The 25,559-nt window shown below is 38.5% G+C and overlaps 1 protein-coding gene across 1 annotated transcript in view; it reads left to right on the plus strand.

Moving 5' to 3' along the window:
* The first annotated feature begins 31 nt into the window (after nucleotides 1–31).
* LOC102903250 (vomeronasal type-2 receptor 116-like) overlaps nucleotides 32–25,559 on the plus strand; it is a 64,293-nt gene continuing 38,765 nt past the window's right edge. Inside the window, exons 1-2 of the mRNA XM_016009540.2 lie at nucleotides 32–202; nucleotides 21,687–21,835. Of these exons, the coding sequence (XP_015865026.2) occupies nucleotides 32–202; nucleotides 21,687–21,835 (320 nt within the window). The remainder of the gene's footprint in view (nucleotides 203–21,686; nucleotides 21,836–25,559) is intronic.

The raw sequence follows: 25,559 nt of genomic DNA on the forward strand, positions 1-25,559 counted from the left end.
ATAGCTCTTGTTGATCTCTCCTGAGGCCGCAATGACTGCTCCCAGAGTTGGCATTCTCAAAACTCCTGTGTCTGAGCCGCGCGGACTAATAAACTCAATAGGACAGCGGCCACTATGTGCCATGGAGCCAGAAAGAAAGATGGTTGGCGGAGGACTTTCCGCTCCGCCCACCGGAGCTTCTGATTGGACATTTTATAACTGTGTACGCCCCTGCATCCCTGATTGGCTAGCACTTAGAAGCCACGCTGATAATTTTGAGTGAAGCAATGTGTAATCTCCAACCAATTAAATAAAAAAAATTTATATACCTCACATTCCATCCACAGCTTTTCTCATCCCAGGATTTCTCTCTTAGAGAAGAACTCCCCAGAGAGGGTTTTAACGCTCTATGCATCTCCTACCTCCTCCAGCTCAAGCTGGCCTGGAACTCATAATTAATATCTAAGGCTGGCCTTGAATTCGTGGTTCACTGATTAAACATTGATCATGAAACCACATAAAGAAACAACAAAACCCAAAATCTAAACATCAATTTTACTAAATATAGATGCAAAAATTCTTCTTAAAAACAATTGTGTGTGTGTGTTTGTGTGTGTGTGTGTGTGTGTGTGTGTGTGTGTGTGTGTGTGTGAGAGAGAGAGAGAGAGAGAGAGAGAGAGAGAGAGAGAGAGAGAGAGAGAGAGAGAGAGAGAGAGAGAGAGGTTCAGAGGACAATCTGAAGGAACTGGTTCTCTTCTTCTGTATTATGAGTCTCAGGAATCAAATTCAAGATATCATGTCAGGTTTGGTAACAATTGCCTTTACCTGCTGAGCCATCTCCCTAACTCCCTCCATTTTTTTTTTCTTTTTTTTGAGACAGCCTATGGATAGCCTGGAACTCCCAGTGATCTGCCCGACTTTACCTCTGGAGTGCTGGGATTAAAGTAATGTACCACTGCCTCTGTCTCCAAAAATTCTTCATAAAATATTTTTAAGCTAAATGAAACATGTTCAAAAGAGCATATATTGTGACAAAATTTGTTGAGTTCTAGGCTCAAAACAATAAATACAATACAGTACTGAAAGGGAAAAATCAGTAGCCATCTTGAGAGACACCCCCCCACCCCCAAAGGTATTTGCTGACCAGTTTTAGAACTGACCAGAAGTTGAACTCATGGGAAGATAAGGCTGGAACAATAAATCTATATATCCTGGACTTGGTAAAACAGGATATGGGGAGTAATGGACTCAACTGATCAGAATTTGAACTTATGGGAAAATAGTACTGGAACAATAAATCTAATTGTATATATCTTGGGTTCAGCAAAAGCAGGACATAGGGAGTAAAAAATTTATGTCTCTGTAGATACCCTGTGTGATACCTCAGTAAAACCCCCCACTCTATCCCCTACAGACAAAGAGAAGCTTAAACCAGGATTCCTAAGTGTAGATAAGAACTTAGACCCCTTTCCCCCATGTGGCTGTATCTGCTACAGGGACTTTGGAAAACACAGAGTCAGGATATTCAACCAAAAGACTAAAAAAAGGGAAGCGAGTTAAAATAAATTATGTGGTCTGTGCCTTTAAGAACTAGCCTCCCAAAGAAAGGGGAGCACTCCTTCCAACCTCCTTGCTGTGAGTGAGAGATTTGGAAGAGCCTCCCTGGAGGCTTGTAAACTTAGAATACACCTTACTTTTGCATTCTGTACCTAAAGTCTCCAGTGGCAGCTTTGGGGACGATCTAGGCACAACAAGACCCTCACTCTATTGTCTCAAAAAGGGGGCCTTAGACAAAGATATCTCAATATAGATAGACCCAGGCCAGTTTCAAGTCCCCAGAAATGATGGCGCCAGCCCCAGGAACTCAAAAGAACAGAGTCAGGATGTCTGATGGTAACCAATTAACCACAAGATGCCCCTCTCCAGACATAACATGGCCAGACCCCAGAGATGAGTTGTAAAAGTCCTGATAGGGCAAACAGATAAGCTAGAATAAGATAAAGTCCAGGACCGGGAAAAACTGGACCAATCAAGGATGGACCCGTACTAACCCCCTCCCCTCTAAAAAATTGTATGGGTTTTGCCTATAAAAACTAACTTCCCCAAGAAAGAGTAACTCTTTCCTGCCTCACTTCAGATGGCTTGAGTTGAGTTCCCTGTCATGACTTGCAGCAGAAGTAAACCTTGCTTTTGCATTCTGGTATGCTCGTCCTTGGTGGTCTCTCTGGGGGTTACGATCTGGGCACAACACCCTGAATCCTGTTAGCCATCAGTAACCTCATGCTTATAGTTCAGCCAGTAACTTCAAAGAACTGCCTCACCCTAGTCCCCTCTTCCAATCCCAAGATATGTAACTCTCTGCAAGAAAACCTTTCCTATATAAAGTCCTTACGTGAGTGCTGGGGCCGTCCTCCTCCATCCACTTGGAATAGGGATCAAGCCCCAGGCTTGCTTTGTTATTTAAAAAAAAACAAAACAAAACAACAACAACAAAAAAACCCTCTGTGTGCTTGCTTGGATATTGGCTCTGTGGTGGTATTGCTTGGGGGTCTTGTGACCTGGGCATAATAGTACACAAATAGAACCTAGGATAAAAATTACATGATCATCTCAAGCGACTCAGATGAAGACTTTGACAAGATTAAACTTTTCTTTTTGATGAAGGCTCTGAGGAATTGAAGGAACATAGCTCAATATATTGGGGACTATGGGGGTCCAGCCCCTTGATAGTTTCCTCCCAGGGTCAGGGAAGAATATACAACCAGCTGATAATTTAATCGTTGATGAAAGGAAATGAATCTATGAAACTTCTTAGTCCATATACTTCATTATTCTGTGTCAATTCTCTCTCTACACAGCTTTTGTTCTACTCTCATGCCTAGCTCCTTTCTTGCCTGATTTGTCTCTACATTTATCTGTTTCTGCCCTGTAAGTTCTAACTTAATTCTTTCATCTTGGTTCTGCCTCATCTAGGTCCTTATCTCGTTCTTACCCATCTAATACTTTCCTGTCTGGCTCTTCCTCATCTTCTATCCTGACCTCCAGTTCTCTATAGTCAAAAATCCTCTCCAGCCAAAATCCTCAATATCCTCTCTTTGTTCTCCTTATACCTCAGTTCCCCTCAGTCTCTGAGGTATTCAGTTATAAACTCAAGCCATAGCGATCCTCTGAGCAAGGTCACCAAGCTTGAATTCTTACAGGGTCATAAAGGCAGATAAGAATTTTCCTCAGGCAGTGGCCATCAGGCTTTCTTTTACAACCCAAATGAGTGCTAATGATCGGTTTGTCAAGAAAGGAATTTATCTGCTCAATTTTCATTCCTAGAAGTGGTTAGGTAAGAAATTGTGAGTCTATTAGTAAGGCTGTAAGGAAGGAGGGTCTCACCCTAAATTGCACAAGAAATAAAGCTATCCTCCTGATCTAGGAGACAGGTGTTGTTTTGTTTGGCCTTGGATGCTTGATAGGTCTTTTAGATAAATAAATAGGAGTTCTTGGAAGCATGCATAGCATTACAAGAAAATCACTGTAGGAACCAGCTAATACATATACAAAAGGTAAAATGTCACCAAGACTTCTTAAGGCATGCCTTGACCTTTAGAAAAGTCCTTGACTTTTCCAAGTAGTAGCTTTTGTGATAGTAGTTGAATTCTGTGATACCTCAGTAAAACCCCCCACTCTATCCCCTACAGACAAAGCGAAGCTTAAACCAGGATTCCTAAGTGTAGATAAGAACTTAGACCCCTTTTCCCCAGGTGGCTGTATCTGCTACAGGGACTTTGGAAAACAGTCAGGATATTCGACCAAAAGACTAAAAAGGGAGGCGGGTTAAAATAAATTATATGGTCTGTGTCTTTAAGAACTAGCCTCACAAAGAAAGGGGAGAGCTCCTTCCCATCTCCCTGCTGTGAGTGAGAGGTTTGGAAGAGCCTCCCTGGAGACTTGTAAACTTAGAAAACACCTTACTTTTGCATTCTGTACCTAAAGTCTTCAGTGGGGGCTTTGGGGACTGTGATTTAGGCCAGACCAGTTTCAAGTCCCCAGAAATGATGGCGCCAGCCCCAGGAACAAAAGAACAGAGTCAGGATGTCTGATGGTAACCAATTAACCACGAGATGCCCCTCTCCAGAGATAACAAGACCTGACCCCGGAGAGAAGTTGTAAAACTCCTGACAAGGCAAACAGACAAGCTAAAATAAGATAAAGTCCAGGCCCGGGAAAAACTTGACCAATCAAGGATGGACCCGTACTAACCCTCTCCCCTCTAAGAAATTTTATGGGTTTTGCCTATAAAAACTAACTTCCCCAAGAAAGAGACACTCCTCCCTGCCTCACTGTATTGGGTGTAGGAATGAGTCCCTGTCTAGACTTGTATCTGCAGAATAAACCTTGCTGTTGCATTCTGGACACCCAAGATCCCTGGTGGTCTCTTTGGGGGGTCACAATCTGGGCATAACATTCTATTACATTTTCCTATGACTTGCAGCATCAACATAAGGGATAAATATGACAATCCAATAGACATTAAACTAAATGACGAAAAAATAAAGTGTTTTCTCTAAAACTAGACAAGGGTGTTTACTTTTTCCACTATTATTCAATATACTGCTGGAACTTATCCAGATCAGTAAGTCAAGAACAAGAAATAAAAAGGATACAAATAGGTAATGAGGAACTCAATCTTCATATAACTATTTTCAAATAATATAGTCCTATGCTAGAAAGACTCAAGGATTCCATCCGAAAATTCTGAAATGTGACAAACACTTTAATCAAAGTAGGAAGTTACAAAATGAAAATACAAAAATCAGTAAGTCTCTATCAATAATGAACATACTAGTAAAGAAATCAAGAAAACAATCACATTAGCCTCATAATCGCTTACACACACACACACACACACACACACACACACACACACACACACACACACAAGGAAATGAATAGGAATAAATCTATGCAAGAAAATGAATGGTCATTATGAAAACTTTATCAAGACATTGAAGAAAGAAATTGAACAGGACAGTGAAAGATGATACTGGAAAAACTAGATATCCATATGCTAAAGAAAGAGATCAGAACCCTAATTTGATTTTAAGCAAAAATCAGTTCAAAATGGATCAAAGAGTTTGAACCAGTGCCCCGTGCATATTAGGCAACTGCTCACTGCTGGGCTTCATTTCCAGCCATTATGGCTCTTATAGTACTCCACTTCTTTCTACTTCTATCTAATAATATGGGAAGAAAAGCCTCTGGCTCCTTTTACCATTAAATTTTTCAAAAGCATGTGGAGTTAAGCAACCATGGACAAAACCCTCTGAAACCATAAACGCAGATTAATCTAGCCTGTCTGAAGTTAACTCTGTTAGGTATTTTGGCCACAGGGATGTAAAACAACTAACACACTGGAATCTGACAGCAAAAAAATTTCCTGAGTAGGCTCTGTCTTGACTTGATTTTTTTTTTTTTTAATTTTCTGAGACAATATTTTTCTGTATATCTGCCCTGACTGTCATGGAACTTGATTTGTAGACTAGGCTGGCCTTGAACTCACAGAACTCCACCTGCCTCTGCCTCTGGAGTACTGAAATTAAAGGTGTGTGCCACCATCACCTGGTGATTTTGTTTTTTTAAATACAGCTTGATTACTCCCAAATTAATATGGGTTTCCAAAGTTTTTGAATGAGCATTATTAGAAAGGTGTATCTCTCTGCATAACATGAAGTTTAATATATCATTGTTTTAATAATTTTTTTATATGTGAATAAACAATTTTGAGACATGGCTTCATTATGTAGTCTAGACTGGCATCAAAATGTGCAACTTTCCTTTTTTAGTGTCTGGAATGCTGAGGGTACAGGTATGATCTCCCTAGAAAAACAGCTGAAGTAAATGCCACATAGTAGAACATAGGGACACCCTCCTCCATTTTGTGATACTTTTAGTTCTAACTGATGCCCTATAGATCTTATGTATTCTGTTCATTTCTTCTTTTATGTTATTGTCTGAACATGATTTTTCATTAAATATGTGTTCTATCACTGGTACTTTTCATTTTATTTCATCAAATGGGTTGGTTGTGCTTTTAACTGAAAATTTTATCTGACTCATGATGTTTTTCAACCCCAAGATTTAAATTTTTGTGTTTTTTCAAAATCTCTGTCCTTATTAATCATCTAATTCATATCCATAACTAACTGTCTTAATTCATTCAGCTGTTTCTTTGTATATCTTGGAATGCATTGCATTAAAAAATAATTCTTACTCTCCTGGTATGGGTTTTAGATTAGACCAGTCATTGGTTGACTGCTCCCTTAATCTCTAGGCCACCCTTACCCCAGAACATCCCATAGGCAAGACAGACTGAAGATTGAAGGTTAGGTGGCTAGGTTGGTTTTCCAATCCCTCCACTTGAACTTTTGCCTGGTCACAGAAGATGGTCAGTTCAGGTTACATATCTGCCATCCCTGACCCTGCCTGGAGCACCAAGACCCACAGGTGGATGACCCATAGACCTAGGGTAAAACCAAACACTACTGGAAGAAAAAAATTGTCAACATAATGATGTTAACGATAGTCTGCTATACTCATAGATTGGTGCCTACCCCAGTTGTCATCAGAGAGATTTCATCCAGCAAGATATGCAGACCCACAACCAAACATAACTTGGGGAATGCTGCAGAAGACAGGGAGATAAGACTGTAGGAGCCAGAGGGGTCAAGGATACCATAAGAAAACCCACATAATCAACTAACCTAGGCTCACAGGGGCTCATAGAGACTGAACAGACAGCCAGGGAGCCTGCATGGGACTGACGTAGGCATTCTCCATATATGATACCATTGTGTGGTTTGGTCCTCTTGCAGGACTCCTAACAATGGGAGCCAGGGTTGTCTCTGACTATTTTACTGGCTTTTGGAACCCTACTCCTTATATTGGGTTGCCTTGCCCAACCTTAATACATGGGGAGGTGCTTAGTCTTACTGCAACCTGATATGCCATGTTTTGTAGATATTCATGGGAGACCTGCCCTTTCCTAAACAGAAACAGAGGAGGAGTGGATTGAAGGATGGGAACAGAAAGATGGGTTGGGGAGGAGGGGCCGGGAGGAGAAGAAGAAGGGAAATAGATAGATAGATAGATAGATAGATAGATAGATAGATAAGTAAATGAATAAATGAATGAATGAATAAATAAATAATTCTTATTGTTTATTTGTTTTTTCCATGCATTTCAATATCCTTTGAATCTGTTATTATGTACTTTGGAAATATAGGGTTTATGGTATGTAGTGAAACATTTACTGTGTGGTTTATACATCTATTAAGGCTGATCTCTTCCCCTTTTATGTGGAATCCTTCTGGGTAAGAAGCCTGCTCTTGCCAACATGTTTCAACATCTGTTGTGTAGTACCAAATCTGTGCCTATCATTAGGAGATTTTGACACAAAACACAATGCTTAAAGTCTGAATATATATGGTTTCCTACGTAGGGTTGGCCCAAGAGTTTATTCATTAATTTAGCTGCTGTTATGTGTGTGGGAGCCTGTTTTCGGGTTCCTTGTGGCTTTACCCAGCATGTCCACATAGAGGATGATTAGGACCATGGGCCTGAGTGCAGGTGTCTGAAATGGTCTGCACTTGGCTGTGCTGGGGGAGGAGGTCTTTTGCTCCACCCCTTGGCGTCTCTATAAATACCCTGGGACAGAGACAGTCAGGGCCCTTTGGAAAATGTTCCAGACCCTCTTGAGGCTATCCTTTATTTTCTGTTTACCTCCACAAGATTCTCTGAAATAAATCCTTCTATCTAATATTTCCTTCTGCTCACACTCAAGAAAACTCTGGGGAGCTGTGAGGTTGGTGGGTAAACGCCCCACACTAGTGTATGTGGAGTATATGCTTAGTGGTTACTTTTTAATGTGTATTTTTTCATATATGCTATCATATAACTCAGGCTAGTCTTGAACTCCTAATTACCATGCCTCTACCTCTCAAATGCTGTGATTACAGTTATGTACCATACACCTAGCTCACTGTGATTACTTCAACAAGAGGAGTAGAAACCCTTTTAAGGTGGTGGTGGGGTCTCCATGCATATGGTTGGCATGGACTATACTACTTGAAAATGTTTCTAGTAGTGGTTCTTTGAATTGTAGCAAGAGGGACTGAAATAGATGGCTTTTTATGTCTGACTCTCCATTTTCTCAAAGCAGATCTGTGCAACAGTGTTTGAGTGGGGCTGAACTGTGGGAGTCAGTAAGCTAAGTTCCTCTCACTTGAGTTAGGAGTCTAACCCAGGAGCAGAGTACTTTCCCAATGCATGGAAAGATCTTGGCTTGATCTCCAGAACATGAGAAAGGAAATCATAAATAACTCTACAAACAGTAAACAGTTGAAGTAGATAAAACGTTAAACTATATAAACAGTGAAAGCAAATAAAAGAAGTAGAGTTGGGGTAATTTGGAAAATTAGAAAATGCCTCCCAGTGACTCCATAATGAGAAGAGTCAGGGTGACAAAGAAGAGTTTACTTCAGAGACATAGACAGGAAGAACAACAAGAATCATCAAAGAAGTGATGAGATAGCTTAAAGATTGTAACAACGTGACAGCGATGTTATGTGGGTGAAGGAAGAACCCAGTTTGTGGCTTCAGCTGTGGGTTTGCAGCAAAGCAACAGAATCCAAAGCCACAGCTACAAGACAAGCCAGTCAGACCCCATGGAAAACAAACTTGTAGTTCTAGCCAAAGAGCAAGTCCATAGTTCTTGCAACCCTTGAATTTCTCAGATGTACTTAAGTAATTAGTTCTTTTACATGGTAGGTCAGTGTGGCAGAAGTCCATTTCATCATTCCTTAGATCTCATATTGGTATATCCAGGCACTATTGAAAAAGAAATCCTATTGTTTAAGACCGAACTAGTCTGAGGAAAGAAAAACAAGGAGCAGTCACAAGTTAGGGACACTCTGCTACAGTATATATTGGAGACTATTATAGGAGACAGTTGGAAGTGATGGAAAGTTGGGCATGACCTGCTGAGAAGTGTAGACAACAGATTTGCACTGTGAAGGTAAAGGTGGTATGTGATCCTGCCATCTGTGCTGAGAAAAACCCACCTCAGATTACAGTGGAGATTAGTAGACTTGTGTCTCTGGGCAACAGATTGCTCAACCTCCAGCTTCCATGTATGTGGTTTTCTTCCATTAGTACTGTAAAGCTCTAATGTTCAGGTCCAGAGAGTCAGTCCATTTTCAAAGCCTCTTCCCTCCCATAGGGTGATTTTCTGCTAGGCAGTGTCAGAAGGCGCAACAGGAGTGGAAACCCCTTTTAGGTGGTGGAATCTGCATGGGTATTATCATGGACTTTAATACTTGAAAATGATTCTGGTATTGGTTCTATAAATTGTGCATATCCAGAGCTCTGTTTGTTTCTTCCACTCTCAAGTACACTTGGGGAAAACCAGCTGGATTGGGCACTAGCCTTTTATGGGTATACAAACTTCAGGTGTTTCTGGAACAAGTGAGAACCTACTTTCCAGATAGGTTGGTCACCAGTGGCATCTGATGCAGGAAGAAGGAAGCTTACAAAGTGAATGCAGCCCTTGTAGACAACTGACTTTGATGGCCTTGCTCAGTAACAAGCCCAAATGTTAGGAAAGACAAGAGACTCCAGTTTCACCTGACTAACCTATATGCTTGTCTGATTCCAGTGTTCACAAGCACACTGTTACAATACTTTAGCACTGAAATTTTTTCATTTTCCTGTTTTTCTTCTTAATATATTTTTTATTTTTATTTTTTGGTTTTTTGAGACAGGGTTTCTTTGGTAGCCTTGGCTGTCCTAGAACTAGCTCTGTAGGTCAGGTTGGCATCAGACTCACAAAGATCTGCCTGCCTCTGCCTCTTGAGTGCTGGGGTTAAAGGCGTGCCCCACTACCACCTGACATTTAAGCTTTTGTTTGTTTGTTTGTTTTTTTGAGACAGGGTTTCTTTGTGTAAAAGCCCTGGCTCTTTTGGAACTCTCTTTGTAGACCAGGCTGGACTTGAACTCGCAGAAATCTGCCTGCCTCTGCCTCCCTATACTTTATTTTTAAATTTATTTTGTTAATTAAAGCAACAGTGTCTCACGATATAGTCCTGGCAGGTGTGAAACTTAACTATGTTTGACTTTAGCTCACAGAGAGGCTTTCTTCTGCCTCCCTAGTACTAAGATTAAAAGCACTACATCTGGCTTTTAAAAAGCTTTTATGATTTTAATTTTTCATACATTTATTAAATTTATTTATTCTATGGGACATTACCTTATTAAGCAAACTTTATTCCTATCTTTTATCCAAACATCCTTTTGTCTTTAATTTTTAAAAATTTGTTTACTTTATTATTTTATGTGTATGAATGTTTTGCCTGCATGAATGTATGTGTACCATGTAGATGCCTCCTCCATGTAGATGTGTACCTCCAGTATGTGGAGGCAGAAAAGGGCATTGGTTACACTAGAACTGGAGTTACAGATGATTGTGAACTATTATGTGGATGCTGGGAATCAAACCCAAGTCTTCTGTAAGAGCAACAAGATTTCTTAACCACTGAGCTGATACTCCAGGCCTCCTTTGTCTTTTAACCTTGTCTTTTTCCCTCTTTACTTCATTCATTATGATTATTTTTACCTTAAATAACCTTTCTTCCTTTAAAAAATTTTATTTTGTGTGTATGTGTGCTTTACCTGCATGTATTCCTGTGTACTACTTGTGAGCCTGGTGCCTAAGGAGACCAGAAGAGGGCATTGAAACACCTTGAACTGAAGCTACAGATTGTGTGAGCCACGATTTGGGTGCTGGGAACTGAAGCTGGGTTCTCTGGAAATGCAGTATACTCTTAACTGCTGCACCATCTCTTCAACCCATTAAATGATTTCCCCCGCCCCCTTCACAGCCCTCTTTACTGCACTTTTGTCATTGTCTTATATGCTCATTGGCACTGTACTAGTTGGATTTTAAATATATTTTAGTATAGGCTGTGGTTTGATGTCAGTGACATAGTGATTTGGTTTGAACAAGAATGGCCCCATAGATTTGAATACTTAGTCACTAGGTAGTGACACAATTGGAAAAGTTTAGGAGGTATGGCCTTGTTGGAAGAAGTGTGTCACAAGGTGTGTGTGTGTGTGGGGGGTATTGTTAGAGGTTTCAAAAAGTCCAATTCCACACCCAGAATGTCTCTCGTCGTGCTGCCTGTGAAGGATCAGATGCAGAACTCTCAAGCTACTTCTTTAGCATGCTACTATGCTCCCTGTCATGATGGCAATGGACTAAGCCTCTGAAAGTGTAACCAATCCCCTATTAAATGCTTTCTTTTATTAGAGTTGCCATGGTCATGGTGTATTTTCACAGCACTAGAACACTAAGACAATCTCATTACACTGAATAACAGTCAATGTTCTTAAAACAACACCAATACTATCAGAAATTCTGTGAATATGCACACTGATAAAATGGTCAGTTATAACAATAGACTGATTTTATCACTACAACTGATTATGTGTTACGTTACAAAAGATATAATCTTAGTTATCTCCAACAAGAGGACACTCAAATGAGCAAAAAACATCCTTTGGGGAGTAAAAGACACACTATAAACAAAAATATATTAACAAGCTCTCTATAAAATCTATGAAGAAAAGACATTAACAAGGATTCTTCCTAAAAATATGTATAAATATTTTGAAGAAAATATACATGAAAAATAAAGATATAGCTAGCTAAATATCATTTGTATAGAGTATAGAATGTATGTAAAAAATAAGGTTTTACATGAGGCAATAAGAAAACTTTGATGATTAATAAAAGCTTGTTTGCGATGGTCTGTTATACACAATTATTTAATTTTCAGAACAACCTAAAAGTCAAGCCAACTGGTCCACTCAGTAGGATGCAAAATAAGTTAGTCTTTATATTTGCTGATTTCTTTGAGACAATGTTTTTTTTTTTTTTACAACCCAAGCTATCTTTAAGCTCACAATATAGTCAATGATGACCTTAAATTCTTGGCCTTTCTATACACTTGCTGGTATTGCAAGCATATGCTACATCACACAGGACAGGGTATAAAGCAAATGAGGAAGGACATTGTCATTGAATATTATGTTAAAAGTCACTACCTACTAAACTCACATATGGTTGTTATACCAAATTGTAGTTATTTCAACTCTATCTTTGTTCTCAAGGCTAAATTTATAAATACATAGCCCAGAGTCTACTGTAGGAATGACTTACAGAGGGGCTTGAGAGATGGCTCAGTGGCTAAGAGGGCTTGCTGTGTTCACATGGGGAACTCAGTTGAGATCCTGGAGCTCACATAAAAGCATATGTACTTTTAATTCCAGCATTATAGTGGCAGAGACAGAAGAATCCTTTGGATGTGTTAGCTACCAGCTAAGGTCCAGGCTCTGTGAGAAACCTTGTCTCAAAGCAGCCAGTGATAAAGCAGGACACCTGAAAATATCCTTTGTCATTGTGTATTCTTCTGTCTTCACAGGCACATACACCATACTCAGAGACACAAACTTTTGGAAGCTTATATCTAGTTTTTTTCTTTTCTTTAAGAGATTTTCTATTCATTTTACATATTTCCCTGTCCTCCCTCTTCCCTCTCACCAGCCTTCTCCCCAACCCATCTCCAATTACCAACTTCTCCAAGGCAAGGTCTCCCATGGGAAGTCAGCAGAGCCTGGTACATTCAGTTGAGGCAGGTCCAAGCCCCTCCTCCCTGCACCAAGGCTGCACAAAGTATCTCATCATAGGCACTAGGTTACCAAAAGCCAGCTCATGCACTAGGGACAGGTCCTGATCCCACTGCATGGGGGCCTCCTATACAGTTTAAGCTAAACAACTGTCTTGCTTATCCAGAGGGCCTAGTCCAATACCATGGTGGCTCCTCAGCTATTGCTCCACAGTTCATGTATTTTCACTGGTTTGGCTAGTTGTCTCTAAATTTTCCAGTCATGGTCTTGATATCCTTTGCTCATAGAATCCCTCCTCTCTCTCATCAATTGGACTCCTGGAGCTCCACCTGGGACATGGCAGTGGATCTCTGCATCTTCTTCCATCAGTCACTGGATGAGGATTCTATGATAACAGTTAGGGTATTCAGCAATCCAATCACCAGAGTAGGCCAGCTCAGGCACTCTCTTAACTATTGCCAGTAGTCTATGATGGGGTCATCCTTGTGGAATCCTGGGAACCTCCATAGCACTCTGCTTCTCCCTATTCCCATGGTATCTTCATTTATCATGGTATCTCTTTCCATGTTCTTCCACTCTGTTCCCATTCCAGCTTGAACCTCCCACTCTCCTAAGCTGTCATCTCCCATTCCTTGCCCTCCTTTATGCCCCCTCACCCACGGCTTGCTCATGTAGATCTCATTCATTTCTCCATTGCTGGGTGATCCCCATGTCTTTCCTGGGTCCTCCTTACTAGCTAACCTCCCTGGAGCTGTGGATTGCAGTCTGGTTATCCTTTGCTTTACATGTAGTATCCACTTATGAGTGAGTACATACCATGTTTGTCCTTCTAGGTCTGGGTTACCTTACTCAGGATGATATTTTATAGTTCTATCCATTTGTCTGCAAATGTCATGATGCCATTGTTTTTTTTTTCTGCTGAGTAGTACTCTATTGTGTATATATGCCACCTTTTCTTTATTCATTCTTCAGTTGAGGGTCATCTATGTTGTTTCCAGGTTCTGGCTATTACAAATAATGCTGTGATGAACATAGTTGAGTATGTGTCTTCGTGGTATGGCTGAGCATTCCTTGGGTATATGCTCAAGAGTTGTATAGCTGGGTCTTGAGGAAGATTGATTCCCAATTTTCTGAGAAACTGCCATACTGATTTCAAAGTGGCTATACAAGTTTGCATTCCCATCAACAGTGTAGGAGTGTTCCCCTTGCTCCATATCCTCTCCAACCTAAGCTGTGTTCAGTGTTTTTGACCTTATCCATTCTGACAGGTATAATATGGTTTCTCAGAGTCATTTTGATTTGTATTTCCCTGATGACTAAGGATGTTGTGCGATTCCTTAAATGTCTTTCAGCCATTTAAGCTTCTGTTGAGAATTCTCTGTTTAGCTCTATAGCCCATTTTTTAATTTGACTGTTAGGTATTTTGATGGCTAGTTTCTCAAGTTCTTTATATGTTCTGGAGATCAGCCCTCCATCATATGTGGGGTTGGTGAAGATCTTTTCCCATTCTGTAGGCTGTAGTTTTGTTTTTTTGACCATGTCCTTTGCCCTACAAAACTTCTCAGTTTCAAGAGGTCCCATTTATTAATTATTGATCTCAGTGTCTGTGCTACTAGTGTTATATTTAGGAAGTGATCTCTGCTGCCAATGCATTCAAGACTACTTCTTACTTTCTCTTCTATCAGGTTCAGAGTAACTAGATTTATGTTGAGGTCTTTGATCCACTTGGACTTAAGTTTTGTGCATGGTGACAGATATGGATCTATTTGCAATCTTTTACATGTTGAATCCAGTTAGGCCAGCACCATTTGTTGAAGATGCTTTCTTTTTTGCAATGTACAGTTTTGGATTCTTTGTCAAAAATTATGTGTTCATATGTGTGCAGATTAATGTCAGGGTTTCCAATTCAATTCCATTGGTCCATATGTCAGTTTTATGCTAGTACCAACCTGTTTTTATTATGGTAGCTATATAGCAGAGTTTGAGATCAGGGATCATGATGCCTCCAGAGATTGCTTTCTTGTACAGTATTCTTTTAGCTATTCTGGGTTTTTTGGATTTCCACATGAAGTTCAGTATTGTTCTTTCCAGGTCTGTGAAGAACTGTGTTGGGATTTTGATGGGGATTGCATTGAATCTGTAGACTGCTTTTGGTAAGATTGCCATTTATACTATGTTAATCCTACCTATCCATGAGCATGGGAGATCTTTCCATTTTCTGATATGTTCAATTTCTTTCTTTAGAGACTTAAAGCTCTTGTCATACAGGTCCTTCACTTGCTTAGTTAGAGTTATCCCAAGGTATTTTATATTATTTGTGGCTATTGTAAAGGGTGATGGTTCTCTGATTTCTTTCTCAGCCCATTTGTCATTTGTATATGGGGGGCTACTGATTTTTTTTTGAGTTAATCTTGTATCCTGCCACATTCCTGAAGGTGTTTATCAAGCTACAGGATTTCCTTGGTCGAATTTTGCTGGTCACTTTTGTATACTATTACATCACCTGCAAATAGTGCAAGTTTGACTTCTTCCTTTCCAATTTGTATCACCTTGATCTCTATTTGTTATCTTGTTGCAATGGCTAGAACTTCAAGTATTATATTGAATAAACATGGGGAGAGTGGACAGCCTTGTCTTATTCCTGATTTTAGTGGAATCGCTTTAAGTTTTTCTCCATTTAATTTGATGTTGGCTGTTGGCTCACTGTAAATTGCCTTTATTATGTTTATGTTTATGTTTATGTATGTTCCCTGTATTTCTGATCTCTCCAAGACCTTTATCATGAAAGGGTGTTGGATTTTGTCAAAGGCCTTTTCAGCATCTAATGAAATGATCATGTGGTTTTTTTCTTTCAGTTTGTTTATATGGTGTACTACATTGACAGACTTTCATATGTTGAACAACCCTTGTATCCCTGGGATGAAGCCTACTTGATCATGGTGGATAATTGTTTTGATGTGTTCTTGGAGTCTGTTTGTCAATATTTTACTGAGTATTTTTGCATCAATGTTCATGAGGGATATTGGTCTACATTCTCTTTCTTTGTTGTATCTTTGTTTGGCTTGGGAATCAGTAACTGTAGCATTAAAAGGAGTTTGGTAATGTTCCTTCTGTTTCTATTGTGTGGAACAATTTAAAGAGTATTGGTTGTGGTGGTATTGTGTTCCCCAAAATATTGTGTACTCTAATAAATTTATCTGGGGTCAGAGAACAGACAGCCACTAGATACAAAGGCTAGAAAATGGTGGCACTTACACCTTTAATCCTAGCATTCCAGAGATAGAAATCCCTCTGGATCTCTGTGAGTTCAAGGCCACATTGGAAATAGCCAAGCATGGTGACACACGCCTTTAATCCCAGAAAGCCAGCCTTTAATCCCAGGGAGTGGTGGTAGAAAGCAGAAAGATATATAAGGCGTGAGGACCAGAAACAAGAAGATTTTGGCTGGTTAAGCATTCAGGCTTTTGAGCAGTAATTCAGCTGAGACCCATTCCGGATGAGGACTCAGAGGCCTCCAGTCTGAGGAGACAAGACCAGCTGAGGATCCGGCGAGGTGAGATAGCTGTGGCTTGTTCTGTCTCTCTGATCTACCAGCATGGACCCCAATAACTCGCCTCGGGTTTGATTTAATTAATAAGAACTTTTAAGATTTCCTGCTACAATTGGTGTTAACTATTTTTTGATGATCTGGTAGAATTCTGTGTTTAAACAATTTGGTCCTGGGCCTTTTTTGGTTGGGAGGCTTTTAATAACTGTTTCTATCGCCTTAGGGGTTATTGGTCTATTTAAATGGTTTATCTGGTCTTGATTTAACTTTGGTATGGGGCACATATCCAGAAAATTGTCCATTTCTTTTAGATTTTCCAGTTTTGTGGAGTAGAGGTTTTTGAAGTATGACATGATGATTCTCTGGATTTCCTCATTGTTAGTTGATATGTCTCCCTTTTCATTTCTGATTTTGCTAATTTGGATGCTCTCTCTCTGTCTTTTGGTTAGTTTGGATAAGGGCTTGTCTATCTTGTTGATTTTCTCAAAGAACTATCTCTTTGTTTCATTGATTCTTTGTATTGTTCTCTTTGTTTCTATTTTATTGACTTCAGCTCTCAATATGATTATTTCCTCCTGGGTGACTTTGCTTCTCCTTGTTCTAGAGCTTTCAAGTATGCTGTTAAGTCACTAGTGTGAGATTTCTCCAACTTCTTTATATGGGCATTTAGAACTATGAATTTTTCTTTTTTTTTTTTTTTTTTCTTTTTTTGGTTTTTCGAGACAGGGTTTCTCTGTGTAGTTTTGCGCCTTTCCTGGAACTCACTTGGTAGCCCAGGTTGACCTTGAACTCATAGAGATCCGTCTGGCTCTGCCTCCCGAGTGCTGGGATTAAAGGCATGCGCCACCACTGCCTGGCCGAATTTTTCTTTTAGCATTGCTTTCATAGTGTCACATAAATTTGGATATATAGTATATTCATTTTCATTGATCTTTAGGAAGTCTTCAATTTCTTTCTTTATTTCTTCCTTGACCCATTGGTGATTCAGTTGAGCTTTATTCAGTTTCCACGAGATTGTAGGCTTTCTGTAATTTTTGGTGTTGTTGAAACCTAACTTTAAACCATGGTGGTCTGATAGAACACAGGAGATTATTCCAATTTTTTTGTATCTGTTGAGATTTGCTTTGTGATTGAGTATGTGGTCGATTTTAGAGAAGGTTCCATGGGGTGCTGAGAAGAAGGTACATTCTTTTTTGTTAGGATAGAATGCTCTCTAGATATTAAGTCCATTTGAATCATAACATCAGTTAAGTCCCTTATTTCTCTGTTAAGCTTCAATCTGGCAGATCTGTCTTTTGGTGAGAGTGGGATGTTGAAGTCTCCCACTAATAATGTGTGGCGTTTTATGTGTGATTTAAGCTTTAGTAATGTTTCTTTTACAAATGTGGATGCCCTTGTATTTGGGGCATAAATGTTTAGAATTGAAACTTCATCTTTGTGGGTTTTTCCTGTGATGAGTATGTAATGTCCTTCTAGATCTCTTGATTCACTTTGATTTGAAGTCTATTTTGTTTAATATTAGGATAGCTACACTAGCTTGCTTCTTGAGACCATTTGATTGGAAAGACTTTTCCCAGTCTTTTACTCTGAAGTAGAGTCTATCTTTGAAGTTGAGTGTATTTATATTTTGGGGGGCAGGCTTCGAGACAGGGTTTCTCTGTAGCTTTGGAGCCTGTCCTGGACTAGCTCTGTAGACCAGGCTGGCCTGGAACTCACAGAGATCCACCTGCCTCTGCCTCCCGAGTGCTGGGATTACAGGCGTGTGTCATCACCGCCCGGCTAATTGTATTCCTTGTATGCAGCAGAAAGATGGGTCCTGCTTTTATATCCATTCTGTTAGTCTTTTTAGTGTCTTTTTATAGGTAAATCAAGTCCATTGATATTAAGGGATATCAATGACCAGTGATTGTTCATTCCTGTTATCTTTGGTGGTATTGTATGTATATTTCTCTTCTTTGGGATTTACTGCTATGGGGCTATCTATTGCCTGTGTTTTTGTGGGTGTATCTGACTTCCTTAGGTTGGAATTTTCCTTCTAGTGCTTTCTGTAGGGTTGGATTTGAGGATAAGTATTGTTTAAACCTTGTTTTGTCTTGGAATGTCTTGTTCATTCTGTCTGTGGTGATTGAAAGTCTAGGCTGGCTTCCATGGTCTCTTAGTGTCTGCATTTCATCTGTCTAGGTTCTTCTGGCTTTCAAAGTCTCCATTGAGAAGTCGGTTGTTATTTTGATGGGTCTGCCTTTATAAGCCACTTGGCCTTCTTCCTTTGCTGCTCTTAATATTTTTTCTTTATTCTGGAGGTTTAGTTGTTTAATTATTATGTAGCAAGGGTACTTTTTTGGGTCTAGTCTGTTTGGTGTTCTAAAGGATTCCTATATCTTCATAGGTATTCCCTCTTTAAGTTGGCAAACTTTTCTTATATGATCTTGTTGATTATATTTTCTGTGCCCTTGAGTTGCTATTCTTCTCCTTCTTCTATACCTATGATTCTTAGATTTAGCCTTTACATGATGTCCTCAATTTCCTGGACATTTTGTGTTATGACTTTTTTGGATTTGGTATTTTCTTTGACTGATGAATCTATTTCCTGTACTGTATCTTCTACATCAGTGAGTCTCTCTTTCATCTTTTGTATTCTGTTGGTTATGCTTGCATATGTGTTTCCTGTTTACCTAGATTTTCTATCTCCAGCATTCTCTCTCTTTGTGTCTTCTTCATTGTTGGTATTTCACTTTTCAGGTCTTGAACTGTTTCCCTCATATGGTTAATTGCTTTTTCATGGTTTTCTTTGCTTTCTTTAAGGGATTTATTAATTTCTTCCATTTTTTTGTTCATCTTTTCCTCAATTTCTTTCAAGGAATTTTTCATTTTTTTCTTGAACGGCCTTTAGCATCTTCACAAAGCTATTTTTAAAGTTGCTTTCTTCTACTTCTTCTACATTGTGGTTTTCAGGTCTTGCTGTTGGAGGAGGGCTAGGTTTTGGTGATGCCACATTACTCTTTATGTTGTTGTAAGTGTTTTTGCATTGATTTCTGCCCATCTCCTCCTCTAATTGGTATAAGAGATGCCTGTGTCTGAGTGGGTTGCTATTGGTCCACTCTGTGCTTGTTGTGTCTGTGTCTCAGGGGGTCCCTCAGGTCCAGTCTTAGCTCTTGGTCTAATTGGAGCTGGCAGATTCTTTATCTCAGGGAGCTGCTCTTGGCCCAACCCAAGATAGTTGATTCTGTGACTCATGTAACCATTCTTGGTCTTCTCAGGGCTCTTGGTCCAGTCAGAGCTGACAGATTGTGTGTGTCTCAGGAAGGCTCTCAATGAGAGCTGGTAGATTCTATGTCTCAGAAAGCCACTCATGATCCAATGAGGGCTGGTGGATTCCCTGTCTCAGGAAGTTACTCTTGGTTCAATGAGAGCTCTTGGTTCAATGAGAGCTTACTGTTTGGTTTCCGTGTCTCAGGAAATTATTGGGGTCACAGGCAGATGTTGGGGGCAGGGTGTGGAGCTTATAGATTGCAGGGTCCAATGGGTTTTTTTTGGGGGGGGCTTCCTGCAGGAGTTTTCCCTCCTGGTTGGCAACTGGGGTTGAGTTGGGTGGGGGTTCCTGGGGACCGGCTGTGTCCTAGGGCCTGGGGCCTAAGGGCAGGACTCTCTGAGTTTGAGATGGGTCACTCACCTCTTGGTCCAATGAGAGCTGGTGGTTTGGTTTCCATGCCTCAGAAAGTGGCTGGAGTCACAGATGGATGGGTATTGGGGCAGGGCATGGAGCTTGTAGATTGCAGGGTTTTGGTGGGGGGACCTTCCCTCAGGAGTTTTCTTGCTGGCTGGCAACTGGGGCAGAGTTGGGTCAGGGTTTTGGGGGACTGGCTGTGTCCAAGGGTCCTAGGGACTGAAACAAAGCACTCTTAAGGACAGGGTACATTCTCATTAGTAGATGGCCAACACATAAAGAATTCAGTGGCATCTTTGGAGATTCATTGTCTCTGAAAGTTGTGGTGGTAAAACTTCCTTTATTTCTTTTTTATTTGATTTTTTACCTTATAGGCACTTTTTGTATACTTTATGGTATCCAGTTTGGTCTTTTTCTGGAATTCCCAAATATTAGAACTAGTGTGCCTCTGTATCTATGTGAGGTTTTTGTTTTTGTTTTACTCTTTTGTTTGTTCGTTTTGTCAAGTTCTTCTTCTTCTTCTTCTTCTTCTTCTTCTTCTTCTTCTTCTTCTTCTTCTTCTTCTTCTTCTTCTTTTTTGGTTTTTTTGAGACAGGGTTTCTCTGTGTAGCTTTGCTCCTTTCCTAGAACTCACTCTGTAGATCAGGCTGGCCTCCAACTCACAGAGATCCACCTGCCTCTGCCTCCTGAGTGCTGGGATTAAAGACATGCACTTGTCAAGTTCTTTATAGATCATTTTTGTTAAACCTTATTATACTTTAATTTATCATTGTTTCTTAGGTTTCTGTGTGTTTTCTTATGTGATTGAGAGAAAGAAAGTATATTGATTTAGGTCACTAGAAATGTCTGGAGAATCTTGGAGGAGTTCAGGTCAAGTAAACTGTAATCTTTACATATTTTATTAAAAAATTATTTTCAATAAAAGAAAAAAGAAAATCATATGGAGTGAATCAATTATATCATGTGAATGTAGTGACTGACCATGACAAATATTCATCCTTATATTCATGAAGGAGAAATGTACATTGCAATCATAAAAAAAGTCAAATTTCAGAAAAAAAAATGAGTTAGCTTTTTATTGACCTGGAGTGACTGACTCAAAAATTCCTAATCAGCATGAACTCCTCAGACAAGACAAAACTCATGCAAATCTACTGAGATTTTGTATGAGTTTTGTACTTAGTCTTGGATGTGTTATAAAAAAATTCCCTGCCTTTACTGGACACTGATTTAGTGTGCCTGCTCCACTTTATGCATGACCTGGGTAGATGTGATACACTAATAATTTTGGCTGAGCCCTGATGTGCAAGGGCCTGCTATCATTCTTTCATCTACTTTCTAACAGGCATCTTCAATTTGAATCATCTTGAAACATTCTCCTGCCATAGTGTCTCTGTACTACTTTTGGAAAAAGTGCCCTAATGAATAGATATAACTTATTCTATGTGGTCTTGAATATAGCATGTCCCCTGGGAATGAGAATAACAATCCTCAATTGTATCTTTCAACTTGTGATTCCATTTAGAACAAGGTGCTCAGATGCAGAGCCCCAGGGTAGAAAGTGTTCCACATTCCTCTAGAGGATTTTAATAATATAAGTAAAAACACATTGGCAGGGTTTTCAATTGGACTTTCCAATCAAGATAAAAATGTGCACAAATATTTGCATCTACCAACTTCAGTTCCATGAAGGTTTAGGCCTATTTAGTTGTAATAATAATGTTCCTGTTGGTTTTTATTTGCCTTATCTTGCTATTTCCTCAGCTAATCTACTCTTATGACCCTATTAATTGTGCTTTGAAAAAGAAAGCAAGTATAGTCCAAGAAGGGGATGTTGTGATTGCTGTAATGCTCCCTTTATATATTTGGCAAAGAAAAATCAATGCCACAGGTCATTATCAGAATGTCAAAAGGTGAGTACCTTCTTTTATTTATTCATTTTCTGTATTGGACATCAAGGATCTGATGACAAATTCATCAATACTTGTTGTAGCCATTCCTCTGAATCCTTCCCCAAATCCATAGAACATTCTGTAATGCATTTTTTCCACTATTGATTAGTTTTTCAATTAAGTAAGGGCAAATTTTATGACATCTCTTCCTTTCATCTATTGCTTTTCAAGGGTTAATGCTCTCAAATTACTTTAGCATGCCTAACTTTTCCTAGTATAGAATGTAATTGTAATGTAATGTAAATGTATTGTACTTTAAAGCATAATCTGAGCCAATTTTCTAAAATCTGTTATGAGAGGCCATAGCAAGATTCCCATCCTCAGAAGTCCAGTATATGATGATGTCCCTTTAAATCACATCTTCTATTCCTACAATTTCTTCTGAGAAACCACTGATATTTTTGATCATATACAATAACTGATTGCATTCTATAGGATCCATTTATATGTTTTATGACATTTATACCATTGCTTCATGCTGTGTAATTTTTCACAGCATCAGAAACAGCAATCTGAAAAGGAAGAAGAGAACAGGAATCTGCGAGAGCAGGCATTTGCAACACAGGGTTACAAACTAGAACATCTTTCCAGTTTTAGAAGACTTTCCTTCCTTTTATATGAAAATGACCAGATATTTGCATGGTTAACTTTATTCAATTTACCACTTTCCTAAGATTCCATGCTCTCTTTATTTTCTGAGGTTGACTTCCATATATACATATACATATACATATACATATATATATATATATATATATATATATATATATATATATATATATATATATATGTTGGTTTTTCGAGACAGTGTTTCTCTGTGTAGTTTTGTGCCTTTCCTGGAACTCACTTTGGAGACCAGGTTGGCCTCGAACCCACAGACTTCCATATTTTTATTAATGTTTATTTGTAGCATTTTTATTATTGGTAGCTACTGTGGAACATTAGTTTCACTACAGACAAATTAGTAAGATTTTCAGTTCATTGTCAGAAACATCTGGGATAAGTTTCATAATATTGATTAGTAAGTTTTAATAAACCTGTGGTTCATGATAACCATAATGAGGGATAATTTATTTCATCAAGGGTCTATGTAGATATTTAAACTATTAAAGAGAAAAATCCTCTGTATATGGAACAGATGTGTAGAAATCTATATTACATGATGATTGTGGTGTCAGTAGTAGTAAACTTTTAAAGAATAGATAGGAGTTATTCTGCCTTAAGTAAAATCAGAGCAATATTCTAAAAGCCATAATGTGACCACTTAGTACTTTGTGAAAGATTGTTGAGTGAAATAATTAGAAATAAAATGATATATGGAATATTTTTTATGTAAAACAATTTGTTAAAATTGGAAATTTGCAAATCACCAACTGAAATACAAAATTGCAGCTCTAGTACAGTCCTGGGAAGCATTAAATATTCCCAGGAATAAACTCTTCACCATTGAAGAAGTAAAATATGCCTGTATCCTAAGAACTTTAGGCACAACTGTTGTTAGAGGGCAAGTTCATTTATATTTGTAGGCAGAGAAGGTATATGGACATTTTCTTTTCTGCTTTTCAATCTCACTAGATCACAGACCAACGTACTCCAGCTGGTTGCTTTCTCCATATATGCATAGTTGAATCTCTCCAAGATGGAAGACAATAAACCTGCAACTACCCAATTATTGATTCAGTGTAAATTATTACTGAATGATTTATTTAGTAGAATAGTACATATTCAAACAATAATTTGAAACTTTAATGTGAGATGTGGCAGTAGAATGCATTGAAACTCCATGGACAGTAAAATTATTCTAGGTATTGTTAATTTCTAACAACATTCACATTGTCTGCATATGGAAATCCATATAAAAGAAATTGTCTTCTATTTATATTTCATTATTTAAAATAATAAATATTTCTTTTTCAACAATTTGTATGCTATACTTTTTAGTTTACACAAAAGTGTATTCTGTAGGAAGGAAAATCATTTACTCCTAAGTACAATGTACAACTTGTGTTTGTCAGATTTTGTAGCTTCTTAAAATCAGTATGATCCTATCATATATTTTGGCTGCTGCATATGATGTTGATATAGCTTCCTTTAGAGAATCAGGTAAATGGGAAGAAAGACATCAAAGTTCAGATGTATACTTTTTAATTATATTTATTTATTTATTTTTCTATTTACTTCAGTCAGGGAGAAGTATTATTGTAATTTACATTCTCACAAACAGTATGTATCATTTTTCAATTCTGAACATTCTTGCAAGTATTTTCTCATTTTTGTGCTTTATTGTAAAAACTGGCTTATGATGATATGTGGTTTTTATTTGCACATCCCTGACAGGTAATAAATTTGAGTAATTGTTGTTATTAATTTTGTAGTCTATTGAATTCACTTTCTGTTGGAAATGGATTTTTTCATACAACACATTTTGATAATCATTTCTTAATAAAAAATAAAATGTTTATATTTTCCAGCCCTACTTCTTTTAGGACTTTTACCATGAAAATGTTGTATTTTGCTAAAGGCTTTGCTTCATCTGTTGAGATGATCATGTACTTTTCAACTCTAAGTCCATTTACATTGTTTATTTTGTTTATTGACTTATGTATGCTTAAATGATGTTGCCAATGTGCTCATGGAGTACAACCATAACATGTGCCTGTATATGTTTTGCTAGTATTTTATTGAGAATTTTTATATTTATGTTAATCAAGGATATTGCTCTGTGTTTATTTTCCCATTGCTGATGTTGCATCTTTACCTGCTTTGTATATTAAAGTAATATGGGCTTAACAGAATGACTTTAGGGGTTATCATTCTGTTTCTATTTTTAGAAAACAATTAAAGGAGTATCATTTGTAACTCTTCTTTGAAAGTGTGGTACAATTCTGCTCTGAACCTATCTGTGCTCAGTTGTGTTTTTTGTTCATGTTGGGTTTTTTGTTGTTGTTATTCTGTTCTGTTTTTGCAAAAGCTTTTTATTACTGTTTCTGTCTTTTATAATTAAATTACATTACTTTTTTTCTTTTACTAAAAATAAAGTCTTGGGGTTGGAGAGATGGCTCAGTGGTGAGAGTATGGGCTGCTCTTCTAGAGGACCCAGGTTCAATTCCCAACACCTACTCGGTGGCTCATAGCTGTCTGTAACTTGAGTTTCAGATGATCCAACACACTCACACAGACATATGTCCAGGCCAAACACAAATTCACATAAAAATAAAAGTAAATAAATCATTCTTCTAAAAAAAACAAAAAAATTGGTTTGTTTTCTCATATAATATATCCTGATTAGAGTTCTCCCTTCCTGTACTCTTCCTTTTTGTTCATTCCTCCTCTTCCTTCAAGATCCACTTCTTTTCTGTTTCTCACCAGAAAAGAGCTGTAGTCCAAGATATAACCAAACCTGTCAAAATAAAATATAATAAGATGAAGCAAAACTATATATGAATATTGGACAGGGCACTCCAACAGGAGAAAAGAGTCCTAAGAGCAGTCATGAACATCAGAGACCCATTTATTCTCATAGTTAGAATTCCCATAAAATACTAAGTCTATAGCAATAATGTGTATGCTAAGTACATGGTGAAAACAGTATAGGCCCTGTGCTTACAGCTTCACTCTCTGGGAACTCATAGGGTCCTTGCTTTGTGGATTCAGAGGTCCTTTGCTCTCCTGGTGTTTTCTATTT

The sequence above is a fragment of the Peromyscus maniculatus genome, chromosome 22 (assembly GCF_049852395.1).
Source record: "Peromyscus maniculatus bairdii isolate BWxNUB_F1_BW_parent chromosome 22, HU_Pman_BW_mat_3.1, whole genome shotgun sequence".
In the NCBI taxonomy this organism is placed as follows: Eukaryota; Metazoa; Chordata; class Mammalia; order Rodentia; family Cricetidae; genus Peromyscus; species Peromyscus maniculatus.